Here is a 19,873-nt window from a genome sequence, read left to right on the forward strand (position 1 = left end):
TACAGTGGGTATACATTTTTTTTAATTTTAACGCTTTATATCTTCAGTTTTGTTACCTCTGCCAGGGGGTTATGTAATAAGTGCTGTTGGTTTGCCTGTAAGTTAGTCGACAAAATAACTGTTATTGTCAAATTTTCATGAACAACTGATTAGATTTTGAGCCTGATTTGAATAATTATGTTGCTTTACGTTCAGGGTTGCACTATATATATCATATAAGTTATATAAATTCTGCTGAGGATAAAGCTTTTAGGATTATCTTCATATTGTGGTAATGCATTTTGATGACACATTCTAGCTGTGGCCTGCAATGTAGTCCTCGCTAGCGAGCTATCGGCTGATGTGCGAGTCACTAATTTTTGCGTCCATGATGGCAAATGTACTGTTTCTTACAAGGAGGATGAGAAATAGCTAAACATGGTACAATACACACTATAGAGGGATGCAATAAGCCGTGCTAACCGCTAGGGATGGGTGCCTTCCACATTTGAATCGATACGGTACCAATGACGATACTGTTGTGCTTGTAATGCGAAAGCAAGACAACTTGACATAGCTTTGACACACAAACGTGTGCGCCGTTTATTCACACAAAGAGCAGAAGTATCTTTTTACATAAAGCGACTCAAAATGGCGGCTGCCTCCAAATGGTGGGCACAAGGGGCCGTGGCTGACCCGTAGCGGTGTCACAAAGGAGCGTAACACCTGTGTCCTCAAATGGAACTTCAGACAACTGTAGCCCTTTGGCTGCAGCCTTCAGAGCTTTGATGTCCGGGTCGTTTGCTTGGTCAACTGCCATCTGTGCAAAATCGAGCCCCACATGGACAGCGCCCGTGATGGCTCGGTAGAGGCCGTCAGCAACGACATTGTTCTTACCAGCAAGATGCTGAATGTCCGTCCTAAACTCGGAGACGTAGGAGAGGTGCCTCTGTTGCCGAGCCGACCACGGTTCGGCCGTCTTGGCCATCGAGAAAGTGAGGGGTTTGTGGTGCACAAAAGCTGTGAAATGCCTTCCTTCAAGCAGCGAACGGAAATGACGTATGGCCAGGTGGAGGAGCTCACGGTCAAACGTGCTATATTTCCGCTCGCAGGGGCGCAACTGCCTGCTAAAGAAAGACAAAGGTTGCCAAGACTCACCCACCCACTGCTCATGCACTGCATCTACAGTGTAGTCTGAAGCATCCGTGGTGATTACAATTGGAGCATCAGGTAATGGGTGGGCCAGCAGGGTAGCGTTAGCTAGAGCAGACTTGACACCTGCAAAAGCACTGTGCCGCGCGTCAGACCAGTCTACCATGTGCTTGGGAGCAGCCCATTTAAGAGCATCATACAGCGGCCGCATGAGGTCAACTGCCCGGGGGATGATATGATGGTAAAAATTCACCATGCAAAGCAACTCCTGAATCGCCTCAACCGTGAGCGGGCGGGGGAAGTTTGCAATGGCAGCAACCTTTGCTGGAAGTGAAACTGCCCCGCACTTCGTGACTCGATGTCCAAGGAAGTCGATTACAGACAACCCGAACTGGCACTTAGCCGGGTTAACAATGAGCCCGTGTTGGCTAAGGTGCTGAAAAAGGCTCCTGAGGTGGGTCATATGCTCGGCCTGGGAGGTGCTCGCCACCAGGATGTCGTCCAAGTAGACAAACGGAAACGGCAAGCCACATAAAACAGCTGGAAAGTCTGTGCGGCGCTCTTAAGGCCAAATGGCATCCATAAAAATTTGAACAGGCCAAATGGATTGATGACCGCTGTCTTTGGGATATCAGAGGGGTGGTCCGGTACCTGATGATAGCCCCGGACAAGATGTACCTTATAAAAAACAGTTTTCCCAGCCAGGTAGGCGGTAAAATCCTGTATATAGGGGACTGGATAACAGTCCGGGGTAGTCGCATTGTTGAGCCTGCGGTAATCACCGCATGGCCGCCAACCACCTCCAGGCTTCTCCACCATGTGGAGGGGCGACGCCCACGGCCTGTCTGAGCAGCGAATGATCCCAAGGCATTCCATGGTCTCGAATTCATCTCTAGCGACAGAGAGCTTTGCAGGGTACAGGCGCCGGGCTTGTGCGTGCACACGGAGGCCCGTCATGGCAATGTGGTGTTCCACACTATGCTTGGCGGTAGCTGACGAGAACGTGGGCTGCGCCAGGGTGGGGAACTCAGCAAGGAGGACGTTCGCCGTGGGTAGCATGCTGGAAAGCCTGATGGAGGTCTGTCGTGCTGAGACTGCACTTGTACAAGCAGAACGTAATCGCGTCCACCAAGCGCCTGTTTTTCACATTCACAAGAAGCCCAAAAGCACAGAGAAAATCTGCACAGATGGGCAGCACCGTCACTTTGGCAGTCACAAAGTTCCAACTGAAACGCTGTCCACCAAAACACAGCTCCACGTACCGTATACCGTAAGTGCGGATAGGGCTGCCATTGGCCGCTTCCATTGGGGGGCCAACCTTGAAGCTGGCAGGACGCTCCGCTGCGGACATGTGTCACACAGGAACCGTTGTCTGAAGAGGGAGTCCTGGATAAACAGCAGTCTGCCAGCATTGCCGACGCTCATGGCCACTGCTGAGCGCCGGCCCTGGCATTTCCCGGCGGCGGTCCACTGAAACTGCACGGGGGACGACACCGCTTGGCTTTGGTTCGGAACCTTGCATGCAAGTGCAGAATGCAATTTCCGCCCGGGGGGTGCATCAGCAGCGAAAGCAAGACAACTTGAAATAGCTTTGACACACAAACGTGTGCGCCGTTTATTCACACAAAGAGCAGACTTCTTTTGACATAAAGCGACTCAAAAAGCGGTCACAACAAACCCTAACCTTTGGTACGGTCACTTAAAGGGGCCGCACCAAATTATTCACTGTAAACTGCATATATGAATGGTAACCAAGAACAACATTGTTATGTGCACAATAGAACAATGGCAGTGAAAAATTACCTCAAAGTCAAGTAAACAGGTGTGATGAATTATGTCCTTAAAGCAACCGCTACAATACCTATGAATCGATACTGGTGCTCAACGGTAACAATTTCCGGTACTTCATTGTGTGTTCATACATGTTTATATGTGTAGTTGTAAAATCAAATTTTTTAATTTAACATTTAACATTGAGCTGATAATGATAACAGTGAAGTGAATTATATTCATATAGCACTTTACATAGTGAAACCTATTATCTAAATTTTTAAGCTACATTTAAACCATTGTGAGTGGCATTGGGACTAGGCAGATAGTGTCTTGTACAAGGACACAACAGCAGTGACACAAATGGGGGAAGCTGGAATCAAACCTGGAACCCTCAAATTGCTGGCACGGGCACTCTACCAACGGAGCCATGCTGCCCAACAGTGTTGTACAGTTGTCAAATTTTGAAAAGTGGAGCATTTACTGTTTTCTATAAGGCATACCGTATTTTTCGGAGTATATGTCGCTCCAGAGTATAAGTCGCACCGGCCGAAAACGCATAATAAAGAAGGAAAAAACATATATAAGTCGCACTGGAGTATAAATCGCACTGGAGTATAAGTCGCGTTTTTTGGGGAATATTATTTGATAAAACCCAACACCAAGAACAGACATTTGAAAGGCAATTTAAAATAAAGAATAGTGAACAGGCTAAATAAGTGTACGTTATATGACGCGTAAATAACCAACTGAGAACGTGCCTGGTATGTTAACGTAACATATTATGGTAAGAGTCATTCAAATAACTATAACATATAGAACATGCTATACGTTTACCAAACAATCTGTCACTCCTGATCTCTAAATCCAATGAAATCTTATACGTCTAGTCTCTTACGTGAATGAGCTAAATAATATTATTTGATATTTTACGGCAATGTGTTAATAATTTCACACTTAAGTCGCTCCTGAGTATAAGTCGCACCCCTGGCCAAACTATGAAAAAAAACTGCGACTTATAGTCCGAAAAATCCGGTACTTATTTTTTTGGCATGGAAAATTACATTACCAAGTGGCAGTCTGACTGAGTCCGTCGTGAGTACTTCTTGAGTACTTTAGAGCCGGTCGAGTCTGCAACCAGACGTGATGTCACGTACAACTAAAGTATTGAAAATAGGAACCGTCTGATGTTACATGAATCAATACCCGGGAGTACTGACAGAATTGCGTTAACGTGACATCATGTCATTTGTAATGATATAGTCAAATAAAAAGGCAAAATAAACCACACATATATTTAAAGACACATTTTTGTGTTTTTGTTCGTTATTATTGACATTTCCAATCAGAGGATGACTTTAGCTTTATATATCCATTTTTAAAGTTTGGTCCATATGTCATCAATCGGACCCCTCCGCTTGACCTAATCATACATTTGATCGTTTTTAGTGTGAAATATGGACTGTATATTAAATGACAAATGCAAAAATATAGCATTATTTAGAGTAACAATTGTAAATTTGCGCAAAAAGAGTCCCTAGATGCGCAATTACATCTCACCAGTGTTCTGGCAAGATGTAATTGTGCATCTCTGACAAAGTATGCCATTTGACATTTATTTGAGCATTTTTTTTTTTTCTAAACTTGCCATGTAATATTTGTTAAACAACAATAAGAAAAAAACACTTTTCTGTCACCTTAATATATACACATTTTAAATTGAGTGACAATGTATTTTACAATTTCATGAGCATTAATATAGAAACTGTAGATGCTAACATGCCCTCACACGCCCCTATGTTTGATAAAAACAGTAGTAATTAGAGGTGGGAATTTTTCGGCACCTCACGATTCGATTATGATTCAGGATCTACGATTCAATAAAAAATCGTTTATTGATGCCTCTTTAATTTATTTAAAAAAATTATTTAATACATTATTTATTTATTGATTTATTTCTTTTTGTTTCACTAAATAAACGTTTATCACTTGCAACTTTAAAAAACAGTGCATTTGTAATAAGAAACAGTTAAATTAATTCCCACATTTATTAACTTAATGGAAATGTGTGCAAAATTGGAACGTAAGTGCCCTAAAATAAAGAAACTGGTCGGATCTCTCGACTAGGTGGCTCGCCGCAGTCAGCTAAATTTTAGAACTGTCTGCATTACCTTTTTTACAATAACTAAATTGATTATCGATTATTGACGTTTACTAATCAATTTTAAAATTGTCCATGTCAGAATTGCGATGCATCTAAAAATCGATTATTTTCCCCACCTCTCGTAGTAAATGTAAGTCAAACATATGAGATGGCGTTATCTGCCAAAATAGACTTACCATGTTTTTAGTTGCTTAATGCTATGTTAATACGCATAATGTTTTCTTGTATCGTGCTGCATCATTGTAGTGATATTGTGAAATCCCAGCTTGTTTCGACAGTCCAAAAATTGTTCCACTATGTCTTTTTCAGTTTTAAATGATCGCAAAACCTTTGACAGCTTAGCTCATTTTCTTTTTGTTTTTTGCTTTCCTTCCCCCTCGTAATTTTTCTTTGAGCAATCTCTCTCCATCGGCACTCCACTGTACAACCCTGTATCTCCAAAAGCCTGCTCTCAATGTGCACTCTGTTGGAGCAGTATTGCGGAAATAATACCAACGTATTTTAAGTTCCGGGCACTTCATGTGGTCAGGATTTTTTTTACAGTTTAAATTTTTTTTTTTAACTCATTCAATGAATCATCAAAGCAACAACATTCAAATTTAAGCTTTTTGCCAATCAAATTAATTTATTTAATTGAGTAGTTGCAGCTCCAGTGTCCATTGTATGTTGCTTTTTTGATACTCACAATGGTCTTCATATGTAACCCTCTGTGGACAGTGGGGATCTACTGTATTTGCTATTCAATATTCCGTCATATATCTTAGCCAGCCGGATATAATATTGGTATAATAGGTACAATTGGTATAATAGGTACAATGTATTGGTGTGCATTGAATAAGGCTGTGTCTAGCACCAATAGAAGATTTATGAACTCTACTTAAAATCTCTGTCTAGCTCTCCTCAGATAGGGTCACTCCCAAAGTGACTTAATTTAATTCAGAGACTCAGGGCGTAAATTAAAATATGTGTATTTGATCAGACCTGCATTTTTTTATATATCAATTCAGCTAGTTTTTAGTCCCCCTGTGCCAATTTTTAGCCTGCAGTGTTTGCAGATTTACTTTGAATAACATTTGGAAAAACAAACCAAACATTTCCATACTATTTAAGGACTTGTCTTCTGTTCACATACAGTAAGATATGAATAATAATAACCAGTGAGAACTATCTCATAATATTTCAAGGTAAATGAAATGAGTGAAGTTGTATATTGTTTCACATTCCTCTTTGTGCTTTAAATCTTTAATCAAGGTTTGGTGTACGATGAGGTATGCTTTCAATACAGGGATATCATTTTTGGGCCTGCTTTTGTGATGAAAGTAGACAGACCTGTCCTCTTGGCATACAAGCCATACTTCTCAGATCTGGTGGGTGATTATTTTATCCACACCCAAGAAAAGATTGTTTCATCTACGCCCAAGAAGATAAGTGCTGCTGCTTGCTCTCCACTTTTCTTCTTCCAGCAATAACCTATTAGAGGCAACACAGTTAAGGTCGACTGTAGTAAGTACAGGCACTGTATGACTGCAATAACATGAACAATTTTAAACTTAACTTGTTATCAGCCTTGTTTAAAGTGGATGCCATCACGGATCTCAAAGGCACTGCAAACTATAATTTGGTATAATTTAGAGCTGCAACTAAAGACTATTGTGATAGTCGACTAGTCAACAGTTATCTTAACGATAAGTCAACAAATCGGATTATGAAGGATACAACTAATTTTGCATCTTTTAATTCAGCTTGAGATATTTTAGGCCTGTGCTAACAATAAAGACAACAAACATGATTACTTTAATCAGATTTTTTCATGAACTGTACAGCTCAATAGGCTGCTACAAAATAATAATTATCAAACTTTTGTCCATTTAAAAGCAAGGACAGGCGAAGTGCTAATAAAAAAAAAAAGTTTGATTTCCTTATGTAAACAAAGAAAAGTCCAAGTAGCAGCAATAAAAAACAACAACAAAACAACACCAAAGCTATCTATGTTTCTTAAACAACGAAAATAGCCTTGTTTAAGGAAATAACGAAAACATTTTGTGATAATGATGTGTTGAGAAAGCTGCACATGGGTATATAGACAAAGCTTAGCTGGCGGAATTTGGTTGGAATGATAGTTACAGGTATATTTTACACAAGTTTGTTTCTCTGTCCGTTAGACATGCCTCAGCTTTAAATGCTCCCGCATCACAGACATACTGCCATTACACGCAAGGTCTGCTGTGCTAATTGAGCGAGTCATTAGTCGTTTTTGATGTGTTTAGGGTGAAATGTTCCCATACTTTCCATGTTTTCACTTGCTGTGATGTTGCAGTTGTTGCAGCCATTTTGTTCTTCCTTTTGCTTGCCTGTCACTGGTCACACTGACTTGCGTATTTTTTTGTTTTCCGAAAAGCATACGCGATGACGTAACTACTATAAGTGCACTGCGAGAAAGATATGTATCACAATTGCAGACTATGCCGGTATTTTCTGGTACCGGTTCCCAATTGTGTTGTTCTAAGAAGACCATTAAGATTCTGAACAAATGATACGGCTATCGGTAGTTTTTTTCTATCCAGCTGAGCGTTATAATTTAGACACTAGCTATGTGCACATGGACACATTAAGTTGGATTAAAAGCCTAACCGGAATTAAAATCCTTCATGTAAACACGCCATTTGGAATATTCTGACCTGATCACACACGTTTGGATCAAAATTTCATTTGGATTGAGATGGGTGGTTTATGACGAAAGTCATTTGGATTGTAGCGCACGATAACACATCTTCCTGAAATAATAATTATCCTTACTGCACGTCTTTGATGGCAGCTATGCTTTGGTGGTGGAGCAAGACTAAATTTAATAATTTCGGAATGTAGTGATTGTCTTGCTGTTGTCTCCCCCCATTCAACATGTACAGACGTAGCTTTATATACTGTTGAGTTTGTTGCTTTAAAACGGGACTAGCAAAAACAAAAGTATGGTATGGAGTGTCATGTGTCGATGTAACAATAAAAGAAGGGATCCAGTTGTCATCGTAACGACCTGTTTTATTCACGACATTACAGCTACTCCAAGTGCTAACTGCTAGCCTCATACACGTACACAGAATGTTGTAACATGAAGACGCGCTGCAACCCGTATATAATCACAACATAAAAAGCACAGAACAGCTCCATTTCAAAAAGAGAAATACAACAAAAATGGTGAACAAAAGGAAAAAAATGATAAATACCGTGATAACGTCTGACAAGCAGAAATGCACAATGCCATGTTTGTTAACATCTATCCATCAATTTTCTACCGCTTGTCCCGTTGGGGGTTAACAGTGAAAGTCTAAAGCTTCTTCAGCACCTGCATTGAGCAAACTTGTCCAAAAGATAGCACCATAGCCCAAATAACACACCTTTCTGTTTATGTTAAGTTCTGCGCATTTCAAAGTATAGTATTCCGATTTAAGGTGTGATGCATGAAAATGCACGTCATAATAGTTATTTTCAGGGTCCATGTACACAGTAACATTCTAACCTGAATGATGATCAGATTAAATGTCCATGCACACGTGGCTACTGTCTCATTAATTTCAGGTGCCGCTCCAATGCAAAAAAAAAAAAGACACTGGTACGATCTGATAATCGATCTGGAATGATCACAAATAAGGAAGTATAAGGAAGTAACACCACACAAAAGTTTGTAACGCAACAATATTTCCTCCTCAAAAGTCCCTCAAAGATTTGCATGGTAATAAGTTTGAAGGGAACACGCTTCACTCACGACCGCCGCTACCGTGCTTTATCAACTGTCCTCCAAGCAAGTAATCCACAGGCCAATATGAATCCACTCAAAAAAGGGAACAATTGAAGTAAGAAAATAATCCATAAAATACTCTCAAGCAAGAGTGCATTTGCTGACAGGTCTCTAGTCGCCATCTGACATATATTTATCGCTCTGTTTGTGTGTGACATCTAAACTCACCTTGAATAATTGCACACCCACCCAACATGCTAATTGATTGTATTGATTTATATTACATATTTTACATGAATATATTGTGCTCTACACATGAATGCCATACATAAATATTGTTTCTAGCTGAGTGTAATTACAGTGTAATTAGTAGAACACAGTGATGGATCTGTGTGGTCTTGACAAGATTACATAACTGCATTACACCTTGCACTGCAAACATGATGTTGGTGGTGTACACAACCTCTTGTGCTAGTAAAAATGCATTAACCTGCAATATGCAAATAATGCATTTTCTTTCACATCTTTATTTATGCAAATTACTAATAGTACCGATAAGAGAACCGATGAATACCGGTATTGACAAGGTATATCAATATTGGTATCGGAATTGAGTAAATCCTGAAGATATACATCCCTAATCACAATACAGTATTTTTTCTTAAAATTGTATATGTATCAGGGTTTCAATGAAATGAAAATGTCATATTACGATTGTCACCAAAATTTTAACAATTATCATTATTGTCACGGTATTGTTGAGTGTGCTCAAAAAGTACTTGTACACACTTACAACCAAGTTTTTCTTTTTAAAAGGAAATACAATTATTAAATAGCCACATAGTATACTTTCTTGGCAAAAGATATACAGTATGTTATGTAATAATATTGTTCTGGCTACTTAAGAGCCATATTATTTTTATTCAAGTGTTTAAATATGTTTATCTTCTTCCAGTTAAATGTGTGAAAGTTTTATTGTTCTCTTCAATGATAAAGAAAAAATATCGTGTGTTGGGTGCGTCACGTCCAATTTATGTGACCATCCATCCATTTTCTACCGCTTGTCCCTCTTGAGGTCGCGAGGGGTGCTGGGGCCTATCTCAGCTGCTTTCGGGCGGAAGGCGGGGTACACCCTGGACAAGTCGCCACCTCATCGCAGGGCCAACACAGATAGACAGACAACATTCACGCAAATTTACTTCCTGTTATGATATTCCTTCTAGTATCTATTTATCTTAGTTGTTCAGAAAGTAATGTGTTTATATAAGTTATGTAACTTTAGATTGGGTGAATGTTGTTTTTTAATGGAGAAAGACGTTAATGTCTCCTTTTTTGTACATTTTAGAATTTAAGCTAGCTCGTGGTAGCTTGCTTCTCCGGTAAATGAGCAGTGTCACCAGTCTGTGAGTTTTTTCAATCACGGTTTTACGATAATTTGAATTTAAAACGGAATTACTAACCGTTGGAAGTTTTACTGTGGTTATACCAACAGTCGTTACATCCCTAATATGTACACGCAAAATAAATGCCAATGTTGCTTATCGCTTCTCCTTTTATCTAGAACGTGGGCAGAATTATTATAGTGTTCCCAATGTTAAAAGGATAAAGCCATTGTTTACAAATTTGGTAAATAAATAACCAAAACATTGATATTTTGTTTTTTTACTGTACCGAAAATGAACCGAACCATGACCTCTAAACCGAGGTACGTACCGAACCGAAATTTTTGTGTACCGTTACACCCCTAGTTGTAAGCCATTATTTCATTTTGGTGGCGAAGTTGGACCGGATGTGACCTGTCGCGGTATTATTGTAAAGCCGAAAGTATATGTATGTATGTATGTATGTATGTATGTATGTATGTATGTGTGTGTGTGTGTGTGTGTGTTGTGTGTGTGTGTGTGTGTGTGTGTGTGTGTGTGTGTGTGTGTGTGTGTGTGTGTGTGTGTGTGTGTGTGTGTGTGTGTGTGTGTGTGTGTGTGTGTGTGTGTGTGAGAGAGAGAGAGGATGCATTGACAAAAGCCAAGTGTATTGACGAGAGACGTGACTGTGGTGACGGTCAATAAAGAAAAGTGCCTTCCGATTCCCATGTTAATGTTTTTCCTTTCTGCTGGTTTTCATCTAAATACAAACTCTCTGTCGGTGTTTAACTTTTTCAATCCAAACAAAAAAGTTCCTCTTTCCTCTTTTTGCCATCAATTTTTAGGCTTTGTTAGTTTAGCTTCCGTTTTGCTACAATGTTAACATCCATGCTGTCGCTGTAATGTTTTCTTTCAAGTAATGTACAAATACTCCCGCAAAGTACTGTCGCAGTGTTGCTGCATTTACATTACTCACAGCCCAGTAGAGTTATATGGTATACCGGTCAAGTAAACATGTTTGTTTTGTCCCATTTACACGTCGCAGGAGTTCCTCTGTTGTTTCATCAAAAAGAGACTATTTTGGAGGGCAATATCCATCGTACATACATTCGTATCTGTGTTAATAAAACCCAATTGTAGCTGGGACACGTTATCTTCAATCTCCTTTCTAATGAGTTTAATTTTCTTATTAAAGAAATTTATAAAGTCATCAGCCGTGTGGGTGGAGCTACTGGGAGGAGTCTCTTGTTGGGTTAGCGATGCTACTGTACTAAACAAATATTTAGGATTGTTTTTATTGAGGCGGATGAGATTGGAGTAGTAATTAGTTTTGACTAAGGTAAACATGCGTTTAAAAGTTATTAAACTATTACTCCATGCTTGATGTAAAACCTCAAGTTTAGTCGCACGCCATTTGCGTTTCAGCTTTCTACATGATAGTTTAAGAGCTCTGGTTTCTTCTGTATACTACTTAAAAGAAAGATCTTGAATAAAATTCTACGCAAAAATGTATTCAAGTCAAATACAAATAAGGCAACAAGTTAAGTATCCCACATTTCTCTTTTCTGAGGTAAATCTGTACAACAGATGCAGGCATCTACATCAACAATATGATTTGCCTGAGGGGCTGGAAAAGACAGATTTAAAATGAATTAAAAACATTTTTTTTTTTTTTTTTTTTTTTTTTTTAAATCGATTAAGAATCCTTACCAAATTGAATCAGGATTCATGTAAAAATAATTGAATAATATAATTGAATTAAAAAAGGTACAATACTGCCTCTGAAAAAGGCAGGTACTTTTTATGTTTTTACGAACATTACGGCGCGCTGTCGTGACATTGCTACAACGAGCAGAGGCGCATGTTCGGCAACAGACACGCACTTACTTATAATACTTACAAGCAGACACAATGGGGAGACAGAAAAGGGAGAATGGATGCATTTTGTCCTAAAAACTAAAGATAAAAGTGAAGCTATAAATACTGAAACGCCGCTCTGCAAGAGGGGCTTTAACACATGGCTAGCTTGCTAGCGGCTAATGTTCATCTGCAGTCGGCAGTGATTTAGCTTCTTCTAAATAAACTTTCTTACAAATATCCTCCTTGCAGGACAATGAATAGCTTAGCATGCTTCACTACAAAAAATGGGAGGATACAATAGCTAACCAATAACAGCAAGCAACGATTACATGGATATTTTTTAGTATCACATTCTTTTGTCATTTTTTTATTGTTCATAAACCCAGGAAATACGTCCCTGGGCAGAAAAGAACTGTAAGTATTACCAAAGTGTGACCCTGTAACGACTTGGTATTGGCTGTATACCAAATATTGTAGTGTCCGACAAGACTTATTTAAAGTATCCAAACAACAGAAGAATAAGTGATTATTACATTTTAACGGAAGTGTAGATATAATACATTAAAACAGAAAGTAACATATATTTACAGTAAATGAACACGTAGATTAATAATACATTTTCTATGGCTTGTTCCTCACAATTGTGACAAAATAATAAAATAGCAAATGACATACATTACTACATACATCAGCAGCCAAATTAGGAGCTTTTGTTTGCTTACTTACTACTAAGAGACAAGTTGTCTAGTATGTTCAGTAAGTTATTTAATGCCAAATTTGTTATTTTATTGCAATAAGAAACATGTTTAATGTATCATAAGACTTTCTGTTAAAATAAAGCCAATAATGAACATTTTGAAAAATGTCAAAATGCATTTTGGTACAGGTACCAAAATATTAGTATTGGGACAACAATACAGCTCAGACTTTAAAGGAGGATGCACATACAGTACCAGAAACCACGATTAGCCGTACTAATGTTAGAAACCCATTTCCTCAGCGTATCAGCATATTGAGAACGAAATAGGCACTGACACTACCCATATCCACGACCCATATCCACGTTTTATTTGTCGAAAATATACTTTTCCCTGTCGGTTGGATGACACATCGACATATAGGCTAACGAGCATATATTTACTCCGTTAGCCTATATGTCGATGTGTCATTGACCGGGCTAGCATGCTAAGCATTCGTTGCACAAACATACTAGATTTGTTAGACAAGATCATCGACTGTATTGGACAATATAGTTTCAATACGAAATGTCCATTTCCATTTATTACAAGTAATAACAAAACGTAAATGCCTTACTTACCTATCAAGGAGGAAATAAGCAAGTTTGGCGTCAGATTAAAAAATCTTCTCCGCCTTCAATCGTCTCCCATCTTTCCAAGGCATCCCCGATACAAAACCTCATTTTGCTCCTGGCTTCGTCATGAATAAATTGAGAATGGTAACGAGGCCTTTTAGATTTACTGAGCTCTGACATGTTTAGTAACTTTACCAGTGGCAGTAGCTAGGCGAAGATGACGATGCGTAACTGGCAACCTGGATGTGACACACTCACAGACTTTCTAATTGGTCAAACGCTGGAGGACGGGACATTGGAATGAAAACAATAAGATTTTGAGGCTGTAAATCTAATTTTGAAATGAGCATATCCCGACTGAACTACCGTTATCAGTTATAGTTGTATTAAAAAATAATATGATTTATTAATGCCTTTTGACATATCAGGGCCATTTAATGATGACTTGAGATTACATTTCTACATATGGCACCTTTTAAGATTACAATATAAACAATATTTATAACGTTCAGCAGATGTTTTTATGTTGTACTATGATAATTATTGTAATATTGTACAGCACAATCGACTTATCGACAAATTAATTTGTCGGTGCCAAATGTTATTATTGATAGTTGATTGGCAACACTAAATTGGCCCTAGTGTGTGAATGTAAGTGTGAATGTTGTCTGTCTATTTGTGTTGGCCCTGCAATGAGGTGGCGACTTGTCCAGGGTGTACCCCGCCTACCGCCCGAATGCAGCTGAGATAGGCTCCAGCGACCCCATAAGGGACAAGCGGTAGAAAATGGATGGATGGATTTTTGACTATTTGTTAAGCCCTGAGTATAATCCAGGAATTGTTTACATTATTCCTTGTCTCACTTATTTGTATTTACAGAGAGAGTTATTTCTAATGCTGAAGCTGGGCTTTTGGCTAATTTAAGGTTGTCTCAGACTGAGACATCTGGGTTTCTTACGCCGCCATAAATTAAATGGCTCCAGAAGAATTAACCTCATCTGGTATTTCTAAAGCCATATTTTAGAATCATTAAAGCTTTAACTTTTTTGAAGTATGCTTCTTCATACTAGTACAGTATACAGTTCCAAAATCCTCATCACATTAGTTTAACTGTTTAGAGTCTAGACTACCAAGTAGATAGTCACAGGACGTTGCCGGCAGAAACTTTGAGTCATATGATGCGCTCACAAAGAGACACATATTTTCATGAGAGTAAACCGAAAATTCTTAATTAGAGCAGACGTTCCAACACAAGCAGAAATAATTAAATATACTTTGTTGGTCAAATGTTTGCTGATAATCTCGTATTTTGTTCTCAGCCATAGTGCAATACTTGCAATTTACAGTAAATAAAATGTGTGGTAAAAAATAGTCCAGGGAATAGAAATGTTATTTATGTCTCCAGTCCACCCTTAGGGTAACTAGTTCTTATTCCTGCACGGTTTACTCCCAACTGAAGCTCAGTGTCTCTCAGTGAATGCTAAAAGGTCAAGCTACTTATATCATTGATCAATGACTCAGCCCGTCCTCTGGGATCTACAATACACAGCTGTTAACCCACCCTCTTGTACTCGGTTAAGTGCACTCATATGCCCTTCCATTTCCCTCAGTGACTCCTCCTAGTTGTGTGTTTCTTTACCTGTCACACAGCCAGTCATACCTCTACATATTTCCCTTAAATCTAAATGGAAATGTATGTTTTTTAGGTGTTTGCTACAATTAATTGAAAAAAAGGGAAAGGTACAGTAAATAGTTGGGTTGTCCCCTCTGAACATTTATAATAGTGATTATTAGCAGGTTTATTATTGTGAGTATATGTAGATGTAATCACAATTAGATATATGTATCTTGTAAAAACATACTAAATATTGTTTTATTAGGTTGATTTTTAAATCTGAATGATAGGGCAGGACATTGTGAGCTTTACTTTTCCCTTCTTTTTTTGAACACACAAAATATTTTTTTAAATTTATGTATCACTATTGTTTTTTTTTTATTTTGTTTTTTTTTACAAACTACAGTATTCTTTTGGAGATGCTATTTTTCTTTTCTAGTATATCACAATAAACATCATATCAACAGAGGTGTAATGCCACCAAGTCAGCCATGGCTGCTTTTCCAGGCTTCTGATTGGACAAAATGTGCACGGCAGCTGGAGTATGTGTTTGCGTGTGGACAGAGACTGTTTTGAAACTACACTAATGTGGATGGAGACCGTTTTAAAAGTATTCGCGTGGACATGGCCTAATGCTAATGTACAATGGACATTGAAAGGCTAACAAAAGTTAGCAGAATGTACTTGTACATCCATCCATTTTCTACTGTATGTCGATATGGGTCTGTAACGGTAAACGGTATAATGATACACTGTGGTAAAATTCCAGACCGTTAGTAAAACCGTGTAAATTTTAAGTTATCGAAAAACCGTCATTTGTTACTGCATTTTAGGCAACACTGCTTACTTCTGGAAACAAAGTCACAGCAGCACTGCCACATGCGCACATGCGTTGTTCAGCTTGAAAAAAACATGGCGTAAGACAACTATACAGACTTTGCTACGGAGATTTCCCCTCGGAGTAAACCGAGCCAAGCGCTTGGTTTAACTTCATTTTCCCTTGCTTCATTTCCGTGGAGTCTCTGCATGCGTTTAAGAGCGCATTGCTGTGTTTCCGCTGGCGACAGGTGTGGACAGACACATTTGTCTCACACTAAAAGTATACAGCGAAGGATAAAAACTATGTGATGTTGCTTTAATTTTCTCAATACAGCGTCCATCAGCTGTGACTGAGAGTTAATGACGCGAGGAAACATACAGCAGGCACTGTCGGGAACGTTGCCACAACTTGATTATAAAGTCTTTAGTTTGTTTACTGGGATGCTCACTCGTCCTTTATTTAACTGCAAACTGTATCAGTGTTCAAATAACATAAATACAAGCTTTAATGTTTTGTCATTTCATCGAACTAAGGCATGCTGTGAAGATTGTGTATTCGATGGGAGAGGTATCACTCCTGTTTATTTTTTTAGCCAAACTGTTGCTGTTGTTGGAGAAGAAAAAAGCGTGTTTATTAGACTTTATTTTCATTAGCCAAACTGCTTTGTGTTTTTTTTTTTTTTTACATGTTTTTTTCATTTCATGAAGTTATTTAAAAAACTATTAATGTGACATAGCATGTTAATATTTAATGGTGTATAGATCATTCCTATAAGAGATATTTCTGCTCTAACTCTTAATGGATCTGTCCAGATACATTTATATGCATATACATGTAAATGTACATAACTTAAAGAATACCTCTCTCTATCAAAATGTAAAGATAGAGATAAAGGCATCATGTAATGAGAAAAAGATGACACGTTGATACCTGACTATTAATGAACAACAAAAACAAATATTTGTCTTCAGATATATAGATAATGTGTATCCATAGCCTTTTTATTCGACATTAGAAATTACATGATGGCGTCGCGTTCACACCTCAACACTGTTTTACCGAACATATTGAATAATCATGATTTCAATATTGATAAAAATAATCGTATTTATTATTTTGGCCATAATTGTGCAGCCCTACGTGTAAGACTAGATTTCATACATGAACACTGTTTTTATCTTCATGGACAAAAAGTGCAGTTAAGTCTCATGGCCATCAGGTGCCACCTTACAAAATTCTTACATTTGTTTTTATTTTGTATCTCTTATTTCCATAAAGTGCTATCTTGCACAATGTTCACATTTATTTATTTTTTTCTACCACATTACTTTGTTTATAATGCTTGTGTTGCTTTCATATGCACATTCAATTTCTACTTGAGGTCCATGTAACAGCGTTTTTTATCTACAATAATGTTTCTTTTACAAAGGAAATAATTTTCAATGTGTGATTGTTGGTTAAAATATTTCAGTTTAAGTACTTTTTGATAATTTTGAGCACATTTAAACATACCGTGATAGTAATGATAACCGTGATCATTTTGGTCACAATAACCGGGATCAGAAATTTTCATACCATGACATCCCTAACCGTATATCTTCATTAGGGTAACAGGGTAAGCAGGAGCCCATCCCAGCTGACTTCGGGCGAGAGGCGGGGAACACACTCGACCTAACCCTAACTTTTTTTACATTTAGACAAACAACCAACCACACTTGCATTCATACCTATGGACAATTTAAAGTCTCTCAACCTAACAAGCAATTTTTTTGGAATGTGGGAGGAAGCCGTAGTACCCGGAGAATGTGGAGAAAAATGTAAACTCCACGCAGATATATGCAAACAAGATTCGAAGACGCTTACTAATCAGCAATGAAATTATAGCTTAAAACATAGTAATGTACATTAAGATTTACACTGCCTTGCAAGTGACAAAGATTAAAACTTCCAGCTTTAATGAAAAGTTTAGGTGAGTAATGTGGGCTTGCCTCAGAAAAACACTTTTTATAATTATTGTTGATTAATTAACCTTTTCTTTGTATGTGCGGTCATCTATCACACAGCCATGATGAAAACGGGCGCCACCAAGGCGGGGCTGCCCAAAACAGGGCTGCCCAAGGCGGGGCTGCCCAAGACAGGGCTGCCCAAGGCGGGGCTCAAGGACCGGGCAGAGCAGGCCTCTTCAGCTTTTTGTTCCTCTTCCACCTCCACAAACATGAGGACCTCCAGATCGTCCAACACACTGGCTTCAGATCAGCGTCTTAGCAGGGTGAGACCCCAACTTTACCTAAACCAACGCCTGCAGTGTCATTACTTCTGGTCCTAACAGCAGTTACTTGTTTAGCTTAAACGAGCCAACAGTGATGATACTCTGACAAAGCCTGCACTGGGAGCTGCTGCTTCTGGCTCACGTATGAAGAAGACTGTGACCACTGGAGCCATCGCAGATCTTGCTGAGGCCGGCCCCCGCAGTCTGTCTAGTAAGACCTCAAGTTTTGTCAGATATGTTTTGAAATGTAAATAGTAAAGCTAACCACCAAAGGCCACTAGAGGGCCACATCACTTAAGAAATACAGAGCACCCAGAGAGCCATCTCCACCCTTTTTGATATGCGTAAATGTGGATTGTTTTGGTTCTTACAGGATTAATTTGTTTTCTGTAACTAAGAGACTCAACAAAGTAATTCTGCTACTCGTTTAGTTGCTTAGCTGTACCGATAGTAAGTGGCGTGCTGATAAAAGTAACTGTTTTTGAAGGACTTGATAATGCTCTTCCTTGTCAAACAAAGTCAAATGTCCATCCATCCATTTCTTATACTAATTATCCTCATTAGGGTCACGGGTGAGCAACACCCTATCTCATGGGTGTCAAACTCTGGCCCGCGGGCCAAAATTGGCCCGCCGTGTAATTTTACTTGGCCCTTGAGGCGATATCAAATTAACACTAGAGCTGGCCCGCCGATTATATACAGCGGCGGTGCCGCGGTAACACCACATTCACTGCTAATTCTCATACTTGCCAACCCTCCCGGGAGACTCCCAAATTTCAGTGCCCCTCCCGAAAATCGTCACGTCCAATTTTCATCCAGTCCGAGTGCTGGCCCAGTCACATATGTGCGGCTTCTGCACGCACACACAAGTGAATGCAATGCATACTTGATCAACAGCGATACAGGTTACACTGAGGGTGGCCGTATAAACAACTTTAACACTGTTAGAAATATACGCCACACTTTGAACCCACACCAAACAAGAATGACAAACACATTTCGGGAGAACATCCGCACCGTAACACAACAGAACAAATACCCAGAACCCTTTGCAGCACTAACTCTTCCGGGACGCTACAAGGTGTGTGTGTGTGTGTGTGTGTGTGTGTGTGTGTGTGTGGGGGGGGGGGGGGGGGGGGTATTTTGTAGCGTCCCGGAAGAGTTAGTGCTGCAAAGGGTTCTGGGTATTTGTTCTTTTGTGTTTATGTTGTGTTACGGTGCGATTTTTCTCCTGAAATGTGTTTGTCATTCTTGTTTGGTGTGGGTTCACATTGTGGTGGTTCACATTGTGGTGGTTCACATTGTGGCGTATATTTCTAACAGTGTTAAAGTTGTTTATATGGCCACCCTCAGTGTAACCTGTATCGCTGTTGATCAAGTATGCGTTGCATTCACGTCGTGTGTGTGCGTACAGAAGCCGCACATATCATGTGACTGGGCCGGCACGTTGTTGGAATGGATGAAAAGCAGACGTGATGACAGCTCGTAGAGGATGTTAAAGGCAGTGCCTTTAAGGCACGCCCCCAAGACTGTGGTCCGGGTGGACTACGAGATATAATGACTGATGAACACCTTCGTTTGATAATGAAGGTTGCCTCAGCTCAAAGCCTGAGCCCCGACATTAATTAACTAGCATCCAAGAAAACATGGCAGGTATCTGGCTTGGGCACATCAGATTAGATCTGTGTGTTGCAAACTGAGCAGTTTAAAGTCCTGAATGGTTGGTTTATTCATTATTTTATTTTCCAAATTTATTAGCCCGTGGAAAAAGTTAATGTTGATATTTACCTCAGAAGGCTGCAAATAGAAAAGAAGCATTACATTTTTATTTAAATTGT

General features: G+C 39.1%; 1 protein-coding gene across 2 annotated transcripts in view; it reads left to right on the top strand.

Annotated features, from left to right (window-relative positions):
• The window catches only part of specc1 (sperm antigen with calponin homology and coiled-coil domains 1), a 163,765-nt gene that overhangs the window by 23,554 nt on the left and 120,338 nt on the right, over window positions 1-19,873 (top strand). For both annotated transcript variants that reach the window (XM_061963338.2, XM_061963339.2), the window contains exons 2-3: window positions 17,830-18,035; window positions 18,111-18,246. In XM_061963338.2, coding sequence (XP_061819322.1) covers window positions 17,832-18,035; window positions 18,111-18,246 — 340 coding nt within the window. In that variant the 5' untranslated portion in view covers window positions 17,830-17,831. The remainder of the gene's footprint in view (window positions 1-17,829; window positions 18,036-18,110; window positions 18,247-19,873) is intronic.

Source organism: Nerophis lumbriciformis, linkage group LG09, assembly GCF_033978685.3.
Source record: "Nerophis lumbriciformis linkage group LG09, RoL_Nlum_v2.1, whole genome shotgun sequence".
NCBI lineage: Eukaryota > Metazoa > Chordata > Actinopteri > Syngnathiformes > Syngnathidae > Nerophis > Nerophis lumbriciformis.